Here is a 17,126-nt window from a genome sequence, read left to right on the forward strand (position 1 = left end):
AAGCATGGCCTCTGAGATCTTCATTTTCTATTCGAAGATGGTACATATGACGGCTGTTGAGATCCGTGTCTCTCATCCGGAGCCTTTGCGTTAGCATGGTCTCGTCATCATTGGAGATGCTTCCATGCTTCCGCAGTATGATGATGTTGTCTTTGTTTTCTGCTGTTTGCGAGTCGCCGTGCAAGTGCACAGCGTATGTTTTGTTCTTTAACACTTTCAACTGTTGGTGACAATGGAAGCACATACATTGATCATGTTTCTGTGGATGACGCTGTTCCCAATTCCACGGTTTTGTCCATTAACAAAAGATTTTGGATGAGTGTGCTGGCGTGTGCAAATACGGTGCCCAAGTTAAAATTGTAGTTGGCAGCATTCACGGTGACCTCGAAGCATTTTTATTAGTTCTAAATTTTTCCTTCTTATTTTTGTGGTGTGTCAGTTAACTAAAAATATATACATATGTAATGTAACAGTGTAGCCTGTGCTGCTTGAAGAATGGCTGGCACGATAGTGGAACTCCATTAGCTTGGTCTTTTGTGACCTTTGACCCCAAACGTTTTATCACGAATACAGGTGGATAGCCAATTATGGGTGACATTTCCAAAAAAAGAAGGGTCAACCTATATTCGAATAAATAGGGCAGCACTCCCGAAAGAGTGCAAGCAGAGAGCACAGAGCAATGACACTTTCTTGAAACGCATTGTATAAAAAAACAGGCTAAATTTCAATCAACCAGTGTGCTGTTACAAAAGCAGTAACAATGTTGACAGCAACTAAAAGCCTTTAATCAACATAAAACTGAAGTTACTTCCAACAGAACAACAATATCCAGCTGAGTTTTCACAGTGAATTCAACAAACCGGTTTAAGTTACGTGAGTAAAAAGCTGATCTATTACCATTAAGGTACAGGAACTACCCTTCTTTTTTCAGATGTAGCAAACAACAAAAATATTCTTTTCTGTCACCACAGGCTCACTGATACTGGTTATAACTAGGCTTGTGCGAATATTCGAGCACTTCGAATATTCGAACGAATATTACAGTATTTGAATTCGCTTCGAAACGAAGTTAAATTTCAGGAAATTTCGAAGTATTCGAAATGAACGAATAGACACGAATTCGAATGAACGAATATTCGAATGAACGAATAGAATATAAACCGCATGTAACCCCTGTAAAGGTGGTTTCACTATAGTGGAGGTATGCTATACGGTGAATACACCTTTCCAGGAAAAATTCGCACTGCCGCGAAACCCCACTTCAAGGTTAAATGAACATGCAGTAAAACCTCGTTAATTCAAAGTGACTGGCACTGTGAAAAAACTAATTAGGCGGGTTTTCGAATTAACCAAACATACAAAAAGTGGGATGCCAGGAACTTTGAATTACTGAAAGTAATCAGAGGTGGTCGTTTGCTGTGCCTGCTAGTTTGCAGCTATAAGGGTTATGTTTTCCAGCAATACTGGTCCCAATTTTGCCGCTAAACCAAAGAAACGGCGGGCTTCGCTGCTGCCAGCGCAAAAAAAAAAAAAAAAAAAAAAGAGGAAAAAAACGGTCTCGTGGTCAACTGAAATGCGTGCCTGTGGAAAAGAAGTGCTTCGCTGCAACACAGTGGTGACACGCGGGCAGCATGTCACCTGCTACTCGCAGCGTCAGCGCGTCACGATGCGACCATTCACCCATTCTTTCTGGTAAAATAAAGAATTTAATAATGACCAGTGTGACGGAATTCGCAATGTGTTCTAGGTGGAAAAGATGATCACTGAAGTTTTCGAACTGAGTTTTCGAAGTGGGTGTTGCAGGCATGTACTCCGCCAGCAGTGCAAGTGCTCAAATTGCCGGAACAACGCCAATCGGAGGTTCGCATACATCGCGAATTCCGCCAGACCGCCCTTTTAAATTTCTCTTTTCCCAGAAAGAATGGGTAAATCATGACGCACTGACGTTGAGAGAAGCATTCGTCATGCTGCCCGCGTGTCACCGCTGTGTTGCAGTGAAGCAGATCTTCTCCGCAGGCGCACATTTCAGCTGACCATGAGACCGCTTCTTGTTGTTTTCTTGCGCTGGCAGCAGCGAGGCTCGGGTGCTCAACTTGTCACTCATTAGTATCGCTACATTGCATTGCCTTGTGGCTCTAAGGGCCATCGTTTCTGCAGATTTGCGCCTAAATCGGGATCGGGAATTGGCACATGGCACCTAAAGTTTTCGAATTAACCGGGCTGGTACTGACCGCCGCTTCAAATTATCCATTCAAATTTACATTGAAAAATACGGGGCCACAGAAATCCTTTTAATTATGCGGGATTTCGAAATAACGAGTTCGAATTAATGAGGTTTTACTGTATTACCCTCACATCGATTAATCATCTTTAAGTTTAAAAGCTTGTTATACCGGCTTATATGCTCTGAGTATAGTAAATTTTAAAACGTAACATATTTTACATGCTATCACTTGCATTCTACCGAAGGCCAAATCCTGCTACTACTCAAAGTTGCTTCCACTTCCCTTTGAACCAAAAAGAATGACATATGCCTATGCCTTCTTTCAACTTTAAAAATATTGCGCTGGTTAGTTGGGTCCTGACAGATATGCTCACTTTTCTTTACTATATGTAATAAAACTATTCGAATTCGCTTCAACATTCGCTTCGACCAAATCACTATTCGCTTCCAATTCGCTTCAGACCTAAAATTTACTATTTGCACAAGCCTAGTTAAACCATCCCAGTAGCAGCCTACAGTGCAGCATGATGATTTCAGAATGTTAAAAAAACATATCAACAAATAAAGATGTCACAGCTCTTGTTCGGAGCTTTCTCTACTTTCGATTACACCCAAACCCTGTAGTTCATATTTTATGCAATTCCACCGTTTGAAATAGCTTACCTCCTCCACCAAGGATGTTCGACAGTTCATCCTCCGATGAGGTGACATTCACTTTCTTGGGGGCAACGGAAAGCATCCCGTCCGACAAGACATTCCCATCCACCAGCATGCGGTTGACCCTCTTGCCGTCCACTTCGGTGGGAGCTAGCGAGCCATTGGTCTTGATACGTTCTGGTGATGGACCAGTGCCGGCACCGGAGGAGATGTGCCCGTCCCAGAAATGGCCACTGCTCCCACCGTTACCACTTCTTCCGTGGGAGGAGGAGGAGGTGGTGGTGGCGGCGCTTTGCTCTCCGGCGACTTGGGCATTGCTTCCGACAAGCTGCTCTGAGACCGCGGGGCGGGAACTGGCCTCGTGGCCAGAACCGGGACTGGCTTGACGACATCGGGGCGCTCGGGCAGCTGCTTGCCGCTGGGCCGACGAATGACCGTGTCGTTGCGCTGTAGCCCCGGCTTGTCGTCTTCGGCCGAGACGCCGCTCCCACTGGAGGACTCGGACGTTTTGCTGGTGTCGTCGGGAGCTGAAGAAGACTCACTTCCAGAGCCCGGTGGCGAGGTGACGTCCTCGGTACCGGAGTCTGAGGAGGGGGGGCTTCTCTGCAGCTTCTTGTCCTTGGCTCCCGAGGCGTGCACTTTGCGCTCGTACTCGGCACAGAGCGAGAGGATCTCCTCGAGGCGCTGGCGCTCCTGGCGCTCCTGCTCCTGGTCTCGCAAGCGCTCGGCTACTGCCTGCAACACAAATGAGCCAAGTGAGGAGGACAAAGCACAATGTTCAGGATGTGTCCAGACGATGCTGTCATAATTAAACAGCTCGTAAATTAATATAAGCATCATAGATATGTCACGTATCTCGGGAGCGCTTGCAAGTGTGATGGAGTTGGGAGAGAGAGCGGGGCGGGAGACCGTGGCGTCACTGCAAACAAACTTTATATAACACACCACGGCAAACAAGAAGTTAACACCAAAAAAAAAATTTACATCAAAAAGTAACGTTAGAAAACATGACGCTCTAGCGCGCAATCTCTAACAAATCGCAAAGCCTACAAGCTATGCTTGACTTCGACACACTCTAAAGTCTGGCCACTATGGCGCCTCAGTCTCGCTACGCGAATCGAACGTTCTTACGGTTCGTGTTGCCCGTCGCCTCGATTCGATGCGAAGATCGACGCCCTGCCCAGTCGTCGCCGCTGCTGTCGACGTCTTGGGGTCGTCGTCGTCGATCCGCTGCGTCGCTAGTCTTCCTCGTCGCCGATCCTCCGGCCCTTCGTCGAGAACATCCGTCTCGTCCAGTTAGGCCTACCTCCTGGCCTCCCCTTGGTGCCACCGGGTCGAACTGTCGACGTGGCTCTCCAGTGATTGCTGGTGGGTCGCCGTCGTCTTGCCGAGCTGTGGTAGTGCTGCAGGTGCCACGAGAACTGCGTGCTGAGGCTGCCGCAAGCCCAGGACGCCTCGCTCGGTAGACCCCGAGGTCGACGGCCACCCTCCCGGGGCATGCACAACGCTGCCTCCAGAACTCAGCCCTGCCGTTCCCGTCGCGGACGCGACGCTGGCTTCCACCACCTTGCTCCTCGACGTGATCTTAGGAAATAGGCCAGGGGTACGAAGGGTGGACGACCCAGCGCAGCCAGGTGGCTATGTCAGGCCAAGAAAACAGTACAGGAGAAAAGAGAAGGCAAACAAAAGCCCTGAAAGCTCAGAGGCTAGAGCGGAAAATGTGGGTGGCGAAGGACAACGCGAGAGTAGATCGAGAATTTTGGAGCAGGTAGGGGTAACCTCAGAGGAGTTCTCGAAAGAACAAAGGGGTGACAGAACCCTGAGGCACGCGAGAGATAGGGTTGGCCGTAAACGTACAAGAGAAGGGTTTAGACGGAGTGTCCTACGAATCAGTCAAGGAGTTAATTTTCCGTAAGTTTTGGAAAAGAGGGACACTAATTAGACAACTGACTATAACAACCACTTCTAACTAGGCTCGGCCTGAGTGGCCCGAAAGTCTGGCAACTATGGCGCCTTAGTCTAGCGATGCGAATGGAACGTTCTTACTTCGCGTGAGTCCGTCGCCTCGCTTCCGCGCCAAAGTCGACGCTGAGACCCGTCGATGCTACTCCTCGACGTCTGGGAGTCGCCGTCGTCGAAGCTGCCGCCTCGCTAGTCGTCCTCGTCGCTGACCCGTCGGTCTTCCTTCGAGAACGTCGTCTCGTCCGGTTAGGCCTAACCCTCGGCCTATCCTCTTGGTGCCACCGGGTCAAACTGCCGACGTGGCTCTCCGTGATTGTCGTGGGTCGCTGTCGTCTTGCCGCGCTGTGGGAGTGCCGAAGGTGCCCTGCGAACTGCTGTGACGGGGCTGCTGCAAGCCCGGGGAGCCTCACTTGGATGACACCAAGGTCGACGGCCACCTTCCCGAGCCTCTCTTGCTGCTGCCCCCAGAACGGAGCCCTACTGCACTCGTCGCGGGTGCGACGCTGGCTTGCAACACCTTGCTCCTTGACGACTCCAACGAACATGACTGCTTGATCCTCTCGGGTTCCGCACCTCAGTTCGGGTCGCGTGGCACGCGCCTTCCTTCGGCCAATGGCTTGCGTCGACGTGGCGGGGGCGCACACCATCGGGTATTTTTCCATTCCCCGCACACCATCGACGCCTTGCGCTGTCCGGCGCGCGCCGCGTGCCCCTTTACTCATGACATTGGGCCCCCTTTTGAAGAGTTTTTTCGTAAAAAACTGCTTTCATCCTCCTCCTTGGGGTTACGGCCCTCTGCTCTTCTGGTGGTGTCCCGTAGCTTGTGATGCGTGCTTTTTCCTTGCTTGGCTTAGGCTCACCTTCCCTTCACCACATCGTCACACGCTTTCACTCACAATTTGTCTGCACTTCACAACACCACTATCCTTGGTCCTACCCACCACATGTTCATTGTCCAAAACACTATAATCCGTATCAAGGTACCACACTTCACACTGACACAACCAATAGCTTCATTGGCGACTTTTCACAAATTGCTTCACATCTCGATATCCCTGGCCAAAATGCCTCTCTCGTCACTTCTCTTCGCAGGTTCTTGGCATCTCTGAACCCACTCGCGTAGCAATATTCTAAGGTTGCCTGCCTATAACATGTGGGCACCATCAATTGTGTGACGGGTGTTCCGCTTTTCCAGAACCTCCGGAAAATCAAATCATTGATCGCTTCGTAAAACACTCCGTCTCTAAACCCTTCTCTTGTACGTTTACGGCCAACCCTATCTCTCGCGTGCCTCAGGGTTCTGTCACCCCTTTGTTCTTTCGAGAACTCCTCTGAGGTTACCCCTACCTGCTCCAAAATTCTCGATCTACTCTCGCGTTGTCCTTCGCCACCCACATTTTCCGCTCTAGCCTCTGAGCTTTCAGGGCTTTTGTTTGCCTTCTCTTTTCTCCTGTACTGTTTTCTTGGCCTGACATAGCCACCTGGCTGCGCTGGGTCGTCCACCCTTCGTACCCCTGGCCTATTTCCTAAGATCACGTCATAAATTGGATCCTCCATACACTTTGCCATAATTTCTCCTACGAAGTAAGGGGTATCCAGCCGTATCTTGGCCTCTGGTAGTCTCACCTTGGACCCATCTGGCAAAAACCACTGTTCCTACTCCCCTCCCCGTGAAATCTCGTTCATTCACCAGGCTTCTCCTCACTAACACTGTATCTGCTCCTGAATCCCTCAATACCGTTACCCGTTTGCCGTTTACTTTACTTCCACCACTGGCATATTAACCCCTTCCGACCTATCTATCACAGCACCGACTACCCTTCCTTCTCTTCTGACCTTACTGCACATGCAGTATCTCTAACGGTCTATTCCTGCACTCGTTCGCTTTGTGCCCCCTTTTCTGGCACAATTGGCATATCCCGTGGGATTCTTGTCGACTAGTGCTTGTGCGGCAGTTCATAGCTATGTGCCCAATTCTGTCGCACAAGAAACACCGCTGCTGTGCCCTTTGTTTACCCCTTGGGGCCTCACTGTTGGTCTCTTCTTCCTTACTGTTGTCCTTGTCGCCTTTTTCCCAAATTTCTTATCCCTTGTGCCTCCATGAACTGATCAGCCTGCTTGGCATCTCCTCCACCGTGTGCAAGTTCCTTTCTTTCAAAAATACCGCCAATTGACTGCTGCACCGTTTAGGAACTGTTCGCCAACCATCCTGTCGCGCACACCCTTCGTACGTTTTTTCCGTCTCGGACAATTCTATCCAACGATCGAAGTAGTTGGATAGGCGACATGCGAACTGCTTGCCCGTTTCTGAATTCTCTCTTACATGTTCGGAACTTCTCCCGGAAACCTTCGGCAGTTAGCCGAAACCTCTCCAATAAAGTCTTCTTTACTATGTCATAGTCTAGAGACTCTTGGGCTGGCATGCGACCAAACACACTCAAGGCCTCTCCCACGAGACACAGACTCAAGGCATTTGCCCACTCGCTTCTCTCCCAGCCTTGCCCTACGGCGATTCTCTCAACCGATGCAAATAGGCATCGAGGTCGTCCCTTCGCTCATCGAAGGGTGCCATTAGCTTTCTTGGGCAAATTTGTCTCGGCGTGGGAGTAGACGAGTTGGCCAACGCCGTCGTCGGGTACTCGCGCGACTAGCGTCGTTGCGCGGAGCGACATTTATTTCGGCTAACTTCAACTTGAGCTCGAGAATCTGCATCTCGCGCTCATGCTGCTCCCGCGCCTCACGCGCACGCTCCTTCTCGCGTTCCTGTTCTTTCTGCGCGCGTTCCTTCTCACGCTCGTACTCTCTTTCGCGCTCTTTCTGAGCGTTCTCGAAAAACCTCATCGTCTCCTCCTTATTCATTTCGCAGTCTCTGGCCACGGCCGCCAATTTCTCCCAATCCTCCTTGCAACCCCCGACGGTACGTGACTGGGCCAAACGCTGGAAAAATCCTGGCACAGGCTCGCCACTTATTATGTCACGTATCTCGGGAGCGCTGCAATGTGTGATGGAGTTGGGAGAGAGAGCGGGCGGGAGACCGTGGCGTCACGACAAACACACTTTATAAAACACAACGCTGCAAACAAAAAGTTAACACACTACAAATTTGCAAACAGAAGCAACATATTCGAAAACGCCAAGCGTTACAACTGAATACGACAAGCACTTCTAACTAGGCTCGGCCTGAGTGCCCGAAAGTCTGGCAACTATGGCGTCTTGGTCTAGCGATGCAAATGGAACGGTCTTACTTTCGCGTGAGTCCGTCGCCTCGCTTCCGCGCCAAAGTCGACGCTGAGTCCCGTCGATGCTACTCTTCGACGTCTGGGAGTCGCCGTCGTCGAAGCTGCCGCCTCGCTGGTCGTCCTCGTCGCTGACCCGTCGGTCTTCGTTCGAGAACGTCGTCTCGTCCGGTTAGGCCTAACCCTCGGCCTATCCTCTTGGTGCCACTGGGTCAAACTGCCGACGTGGCTCTCCGTGATTGTCGTGGGTCGCTGTCGTCTTGCCGCGCTGTGGGAGTGCCGTAGGTGCCCTGCGAACTGCTGTGACGGGCTGCTGCAAGCCCGGGGAGCCTCACTTGGATGACACCAAGGTCGACGGCCACCTTCCCGAGCCTCTCTTGCTGCTGCCCCCAGAAGGAGCCCTACCGCACTCGTCGCGGGTGCGACGCTGGCTTGCAACACCTTGCTCCTTGACGACTCCAACGAACAATCACTGCTTGATCCCTCGGGTTCCGCACCTCAGTTCGGGTCGCGTGGCACGCGCCTTCCTTCGGCCAATGGCTTGCGTCGACGTGGCGGGGTGCACACCATCGGGTATTTTTCCATTCCCGCACACACCATCGACGCCTGCGCTGTCCGGCGCGCGCCGCGTGCCCCTTTACTCATGACAAGATACTAATAGGAAAAACAGAAGCGTCCTAAAACAGTTTAGTGATGAGCAAATTATTTAGATGCGTTCGATTTGGTTGCAGCGACGCAGCTGCAAAAAGTTGTCATTCTCTCAGCCAAAAGCGTGAGATATGTAGTGTTAGCAAGTACCATATAAATTTTTTCTCTTTACATTTTCGTTTTGACAAGCAAACAAATACCTGAACATTCAAGAATTTTTGTGAAAAATAAGCAGTTGTGCTATTGGTTGTGGTATTGCGGTGAAAGCACTGTAATTGAGGTTATACAGGAAGCAGTGCAATTTTCTGCCCAAAGAACGCCTACTTATCTTAAACAAGCTGGGGAAAGGGAGGTGCAAACAAGCAAAGATGCACAATAGGCAGGAATGTTAAGTCATGAATATCCACTTATAAGTGACATGTTTTTTGCAGAAGTTCGGGGGAGCATGGAAGCTTGAAGAGATGAAAGATTCGTCAACACGGGGTATTGCTGGAGCACGTTTCCACGAGTGGACTTGTCAACCTTGAAGAAGACAAGCCCACTTCTTGAAATGTCGGCTCCAGTGACACCTCGTGTCGACAAATTTTTCACGTTTTTCTGCAGAGCATTTGAAATTTACCATTATTGTTCACAGGAAGCTCCTCTACTAAATAAGTCGACCCATGCAAAATCCCTTTAAGTATTTGAACAAAGCTTGTTGGTATGAATCGATCAAAGAAAACAGCACTAAAAAGACAGACAAGCAGCGTTCGTCCTTCAAGACCTTAAAGTTACAACTTGCTCGTTCGTCGACATGCAATAGCAAGTGCAAAATATACTACTACCACTACCACTACTACTACTACACTCTTTTGCCCTGCGAGCATTGTGCAACCTATTCTAACCAAATATATAACACACAGATATGGTGTAGCTGCAGATATTTGTATGTTGCAGTGGAAGCATGTTGCACATAAGTGTCCACACATGATATAATCTTGGCTGTACAAGGGAGTTGCTCTCTGAAAAAAAGTGCGAGGTTTTGTTCTATGTTTCAGCTATTTTCGCATCATACATCGAAGAAATGGTTTACAAATATGACTGCCATTGCATAATCAATGCTACATTAGCCTGACAGCAGCAAGTGAGGCTGGTGAGGGTTCCTATATGATATTCACTCGCATACAGCACAATCGAAGCAATGGAGATAACTGCACACATCAAGCACATAGTATATGAAAAGACTGCACCATATAAACAGCTTACAGGTACATCCGTGCTCTGTCTGTCATGTTGCATACTGGTATATAGCTGATTGTAGGATTCATACAGATTTTTTTGAAGGCCAAAATTCAAGGATATAAGATCCCTGTCAAGGTTTTCCAAGGATGCAGAGCAGCATCCCAAGTAGCACTTCTTGCTATGACATCCAAAACAGTATGAATAGTTTGCTGCACTATAAATATAACAATTAAATCATGAATGTCCTGTATTGCTGCCTTTAAGTTCCTAACATGCAGAGAAGTTCATAACATTTATGCAGATGCTGGCACATCTCTCGTATAACCTAGGTAATGTTATTCGGTTCCCCCATTTCACTTCTTTCAGGCTTTGACAAACTGTTTGACTTCACTACAAAGTTAACGTCGTACGATGCTTCCACGAAGGCAGACCAGAAAAGGGAACATAGAGCTTGTGGGATCATCATTCGTACTTGGTCATTCTCAAAAATTGTAACGTACCTCCAAGAGGCACATTACTCTTGCAATGTGTTTGGGAGACTTCAAAAAAGTGGTGGTTTCAAGGCCTTTGTAAATCTTGGATGGCAAAGGTCATGCTTTGACTAGAGAGACTGTTCAAAAATTTTTCATTCTTGCTTGCCATATGTTTGCAGTTTTGCCCACATGCACACCAGTTAACTTCCATCTTTCCTGCACAACAAATGTGCTTTGATTAACAAACTTTAGTTGAAAGCACACACCCATTAGCCCCCTTCATCTCTTGTCCTGTGTTTTTCACACGAAGTCACAGTGGGATACCACTGAATGGCTAAATGAAAAGCATAGTTTTGCACCGTGCCTAAGTATTGGCTGCTGCACATCAGTGCTATTTACCCTGCGTGCTGTTGAGGCCAACCCACCTCGCAGGGCGTCGATGTCCTCGGTGGCTGGCCACTCGGTGGCCCAGGCGTGAGACGTGGGGGTGCAGCGCCACCGGCCACCAAGGGGCTCGCCCGTCCAGAACAGAGCGCTCACTCCGTGTCTACTTTGGACTTTGGTGATGAGGATAACGGAGGTTTTGGGTGAAGCGAGGAGCTGGCTTGCTCGAAGGCCCCGTAGGGAAGGTGACTGCAAAGCCGTATGTTGGTTCAATTACGCAAATATAGCCAACAATGGCTACCCATAACAATAAAGAGGCCAGAAATCAATTCTACCGATATGTATCGAATGAAACGTGGAATAAGGAAAGAGCAGCTACAGGGGCTAGTGGTGTTGCATCTTGGAAATTCGCACTTTTTATCGTACGAGAACGGACTGAGTACACACAAACACAGAGCGCAGACTAACAACTGTTTTATTTCAAGAAAGCCACAATCGAGAAAACCACAACCTTGTTGCAGGTTCACGATAAAATGGAACGAGTTATAACCGAATCTTATATGATGACACAGGCACATGCCGACGAATGTACCAGCGCAATCCATTAATCTTTCTTCAAAAGAAATCCACTTCATAGGAACAAATTACTCTTGTCATGCGCATGCCATTTGAATATTTATCTTGCTTCGGGTTTTTGCGATGCTTTCCTTTGGGTATATATGGGAGGAAAATGTATTGAAATAAAACAGTTGTTAGTCAGCGCTCTGTGTGTGTACTCAGTCTGTCCTCGTAAAAAAGCGCGAATTTCCAAGAATAAGGCCAGTCATCAAATAGACCCACTTATAGCCAACTTGAGCAACCAAACAATAATACTCACCATGCATTCACAATTTAACATCTTCAGTTTTTTACAAGCTCCATGATCATTAAAATTTTAACAAAAAGCAAATGCGAAGCTTACAGCATTCTCTAGAATGTCACAATTTTCTTCGTTTTTTCTACCCTGTTTCCAGCCTGATGAGCACCCTACAACGAAATGCAAAAAGGAGTGAGTAAAAGCAGAAGCTTAATATTAGGATAAACTGTACTATACACCCAACAAAAATCTACAATACACAATGCTGCCTCTCTAGAGCGAAAAGCACACAAACAAAAAGCAAGAAAACATTGTAAGCTCTTAATGCTTTGTGCACATTAAAAAAACAATCCCTGGTATGTCTGGCAAATTGTGCTGTCTGGGTGCAGGCACAATTTGTAGAAACTAAAAAGCATTTTATCTTTCTCAATCAATGAATGTAGCTCCCTCGGCAATAATTGATGGTTGATTAACACGATACATTTGGAACTAAGTAATTCTATTTGCGACTAAGCCACTCGAGAAATCTGGCAGCACTGCTCAGTGCGCTATATGCTTCTCCCTGCCTTTTCATGCCACAGATCAGTCTATAGATAATAACCTATCACTATAGGTTCAGCCGTCATTACAGGGCAGTCAAAAAAGCTACAATGCCCGTCATCCTAAAAGTGTGATCAAAGTTCACTGTGCCATCCACGATTAATAAATATGGCCCTGGAAGGAAGTGTGATTTTCGCATCAGATGATTAACTAAGAGAAGCAACCAACACTAAAACAAACCTGCTCGCAAACTCGCGAAGGAGGCGATGGTGACACCCTGATCCCATCCCGAACAAACCAGCGAGGACTCTCGGACGAGGCAACTGGCGGCGAACGGTTGTGGGCAAGAAATTCAAATTTTGAAACCTTCTCGACAAAATCAACGCTGTTGTCTATGTCGAAGGAAGCTGGGGAAGGCCCACCAGGATTGTTCATAAAACGGCCAGGGGGTTCCGTTACTGCAAAAGGAAAAAGCCACAGCAGTTAATTACTTGCACATTGCAATAATAATGTTTCCTCGATTAGTTCAAACATACGTCTGAATTTTGACTACCATTTCAAAATTCGTGTACAAACGTGGATTGACCAGCCCAAATCGAGCATACCTTACTGTTATGTTGGTGAATATGCCCACTGGCTTTCTCAGAAACACATGCTAGTTACGATTCCAGGTTTGTCAACTGCGCCAGATATTGTGGATTTGTCCCAAATTTTTATGAAATCACTCCAGGTTCATACAAAATCATGCTGGGTAAATATATAACTTATTTATCTAATCCTCGATTAGACTTGGAGCCACATTGCCCCTCAACACACAGGTTTGCCAACCGAGGCATATTGGGCAGTACACATTTTATAACTACTAAAACCTGCTCAACATTGTACTAAATATCTTTTCATGTGCATATGCACAACATTCCAGCAAGACAGTAATGTTGCAAGGTCTCTGTAACAATTCAGTGACAAGGCCGAAACACAAGAGAAAACAATGCACTAGAAGAAATATGAATAGGTTGTCCTGTCCCGTCAGTGCTCATCCTGTCAATTCTTCTTTCTCTGTTTTGTGTAAAATATTTTTTTTATATCTACAACACATTTTGACTAACCCAGTTCTCCCATAAAACTAAAATATCAAAACACATTATTGGGCAGACTTATGCCTAGAAGGAAAAGTAACTTGATGACAATGAGGACAGTGAGCATGGTCCACAAACTTAAGCCGCACAGCTAAAGTGAGTCCAGTATCTACAGTGTACTACTTGCGTCACCACACCGTTCAGAGCGGTCATTTGTGCAACTGCTACTTTCAAAGTTGTTCGAGTAAATGTTCAGGTCACACAATAGTAAAAGCATTGCTTAAAGCATTAGGCTTTGTGCCTAATAATTGGAAGGCAAATGTGCATATTTAAGAACCACTACACGAATAATTTAATATAACATAGGAACTACCAACCTGGACGAAAGCTATTAGATATGGGTGGTAGCCTCGCATTTGGGAGAGTGTCTTTCTTCAGATTCTCGGCTTCTTCAGGATTGTTGAAGCGAAAAAAGTTTGACCTTCCGATGCAAATCATGCAGCCTGCAAAGTGGATCAACACACAACCAAAATAACCATTAATGCAAATACCAATGGTTCTGCAATACATTTACAATGCCAGTCACAATATAATCTTGTTCTACACAGCTGAACACAATAGCAGCTCAAAACATTACAGCTACAAACACATGCAGATAAAAACGGCCATTAGTCAAATTAGCCTGTCTCATAACTTTTCTGTACAGGATAAAGTTTAGCAAGCTGATTATAACTGCCCACTTTTCATGCAAAACCATCTTTGAGTTCCACAAAATCCAAAAGGAGCTGATATGGTGAACTTCTCCGAAGAACACTAATAGCCATCTGACACAATGAAGCACGACCGATCTTACAAAGGTGCAGCACATTGTTCCAGCTCATATGATGAGTAGGTTCAATGAATGTCAGAGGACGGCTCAAGACTTGCAAGCATAATTCTGCCTTCTGCTACCACAAAAGCAAACTTCCTGCTTATTAGTAGCGCTGTAAAGAGATCCAACTTGCAACAAAGTTTTAAGTCCCAAAAGAAACCTATCAGTGTTGACACCCTGCACTCATTTCTTCTATGAGGCAGCCTTGCAAATAACAATGTATAATAGTGATCATTGATTAGGCTGCACAATCTTAACTACATTACTTTTGCTCTCAGTCAGACGACTTAGCCTGCACCACTCACATCACACTCCTTGGTTTGACGTAGTGCAAGAACAGAGTGTAGCGCAAGCCCTGCAGGCCTCATAAGAACTTTGTCCAATACAACATAGTATAGCCATTTTTTCATATATGAGATGCTGAGGTTACTTATTGGTAAGGATATTAAAACACATTAAAATGCAATTGTGGTAATGTCACATGGAGTAATCCTAAAGCACTGCCACAAAGGACAGTTTGATGAAGTTGCAATCCACCATACATTGGAACACCATAGCATCAGAAAAGCGCAATGCATACAGAAACATTGTAATGTCTACGTCAAAAAGAAACCTACGTATGAACAAGGACGTGCACACAAAATGTTAAGTGAAAATAAGCAGAAGTGCAACAGTATAAACACTTCATTAGGCTCATCATATGCAAACTGAAGGGAAAGCATAAAGAAAAGCCAACAGTGGTGCAATAAAAATACATATAAAGAAAGAAAGCAATGCTTGCAGACTACAAGTTTGGTTGCAGCAAGCGATTGCACTCAATACTCACAGTTGTCTTCCTCATTCGGAGACGTGGAACAGAAACATGGAACAACTTTTGTAACTTTAGAATACTGCTCTCTCATAAAGCATACGAATAAAGTCCAGCACATGTGTAAAATTCACAAAGCCCAGAAGTAGGTACAGCCAGATCAGGTTACCATAAAATATCTCATGACTGCCTAGATGCAATATTTCTAGACGTTTAATAAACAAGATGTGTAGCCATTGTTTAATAAAAGGACAAGTGCAATGAATAAAAAATTTCACCTCAGCCTATATAAGAAGTTCAGAAATGATATTAACATAAAAAAAACATTAATAAACTAGCAATGTAGAATGATTTGTTAAGCCATAATGGGTCACTCATTGCTGTAAATCTATGGCTCACAAGTTAAATAATGTGAGGGTATCAACTGCCACCACTAGAAGAGCCAAATATACTGATGTCTATGTCTTACCACAATAAGGCAAATCCCCTTAGCCTGTACATTAGCTTTGTTTTGTTGTTTATATAAAAGAAAGGAAATGCAATTCAGACGAGAGTGATATTAACATATATTAAAGGCTGTGTTTCTCCAAGAGTACAGTTCATAGATGAAACTACCAGAAAGGTACAGTGAGAGGCCAAGAAAGTACAAGGATACTTCTCATTTGTTCAGAAAGCTTCAAATTCTTTCAGGGTCATGTTTTTTACATAAATTGCCATGACAAAAGCACAAGGAATGACAGCCTTTGAGTCTTTTTCTTTTTTCAAACAGCACTGAGTGTTGAAACTTAATATATGTGTTTAGAAAGATAGCTCAAGATGCAGTATTAAGGCTATTCTACTAAAAGACAGAGGCTGTTACAGACATATGCAACAGTTATGGAAAGTTTTTGACCTAAAGAAAGCTGAAGCCTCAGAAACCGCTGTTGAATAATAATAAAGCTATGATCAGAAAGTTTTATGCAATGACAGACTGGCAGTTCCTCTTTTCAAATTAGTAAGTACCCTTTCTTACATTCTATTTTATTTTAGACTGAAGCTTTCTTTTTCTTTGCCCCTTCTAGAACCCCTTGCCAAAGCTAGCTGTTGCTGTCTTGCAGAGTAGATAACTAGGACCACTGGGTACACGCATTAGCTAATTGTTACAGAAGTAGCTTCACAGATTGTTATAGAACAAAAAATATTATTAGAAAGCAAGTGTGCAGGCCATATTTTACCCACGCATTGCATGACGGACATAAGAATAAGGCGTAAGTAGAACCACAGCACTGGTTGTAGATTGGATTTTTTTACAAAAAAGGCCTTTCTTTAAAAAAACGCCTTTATATTAAATTATGCATTCCTTAAAAGAGGTGTCAACTTAGTACACTGGTTACTATTCTAATAAAAAAGATTGGACATCACGCCCACGCAACTGAGACGTTTCGTTTAAATGCGATAAGCAGTAATAAATGAAAGAAAACATGGCATGTGCAGAGCAAAAGAAACGTACCCTGATGTAGCCTCGATGGCTCAGTAACGGCCATTCCATCAATGGATATCTGTTCCCCAGGGGATGCAGGGTAACCTTCCCAGACTCGTTCTGGATGTAACAGTGTTCAGCCTCAACAGCTGGACCCTGGACCACAATGTCCTGTGGCATGGCAGCATCATTCCTTCCTATTCTTGTCTTTCCTAAAAAACAAAAAATGGTCCCCAGTGTCACCCTCACTGTCACGTTGTGATGCCTGTCATCACTTGAACCGCTAAGGCCCATAGTGGGTATTACACGAGGAAGGAGCATTGCGAGATTATGTGGTCATAAAATAAATCTGAAACAATAATGAAAATATATATTTAACGAAGGAGTATATGATATCGGTTATATTATGATATTATGACGATAGTACAGGTGGTGTCGACATGGAAAAAACTGTAAGGAGTGGCACTGGCGTGGCGAAAGTGAATAGGTGCAAAAGGAGCCTGCTACTAATTGAAGAAATTTCCATCGTCTAGTTGAACAGACAGCTTCGGTGGAAATGGGACGGTGACTTTGGAAGTTAGGCCAGTGGGCCTGCTTTCTTTTCTTTTCTCATCTTTTTATCTGGAAATTTTGCCGCGCGTACCACACCTGTAAATCATGCTTCTCTGCACTAAGACCCGTAATGCAACGAAGCCCGCTTTAAACACTGAG

The 17,126-nt window shown here is 45.7% G+C and overlaps 1 protein-coding gene across 1 annotated transcript in view; it reads right to left on the reverse strand.

Annotated features, from left to right (window-relative positions):
• The window catches only part of LOC125756581 (pleckstrin homology-like domain family B member 1), a 127,340-nt gene extending 110,604 nt beyond the window's left edge, over positions 1-16,736 (reverse strand). Inside the window, exons 1-6 of the mRNA XM_049411468.1 lie at positions 16,446-16,736; positions 13,655-13,780; positions 12,442-12,659; positions 10,821-11,054; positions 3,097-3,616; positions 2,888-3,058 (exon numbers count right to left, since the gene is read on the reverse strand). Coding sequence (XP_049267425.1) covers positions 2,888-3,058; positions 3,097-3,616; positions 10,821-11,054; positions 12,442-12,659; positions 13,655-13,780; positions 16,446-16,479 — 1,303 coding nt within the window. The 5' untranslated portion in view covers positions 16,480-16,736. The remainder of the gene's footprint in view (positions 1-2,887; positions 3,059-3,096; positions 3,617-10,820; positions 11,055-12,441; positions 12,660-13,654; positions 13,781-16,445) is intronic.
• Positions 16,737-17,126: the final 390 nt, after the last annotated feature.

The sequence above is a fragment of the Rhipicephalus sanguineus genome, unplaced genomic scaffold (assembly GCF_013339695.2).
Source record: "Rhipicephalus sanguineus isolate Rsan-2018 unplaced genomic scaffold, BIME_Rsan_1.4 Seq215, whole genome shotgun sequence".
NCBI lineage: Eukaryota > Metazoa > Arthropoda > Arachnida > Ixodida > Ixodidae > Rhipicephalus > Rhipicephalus sanguineus.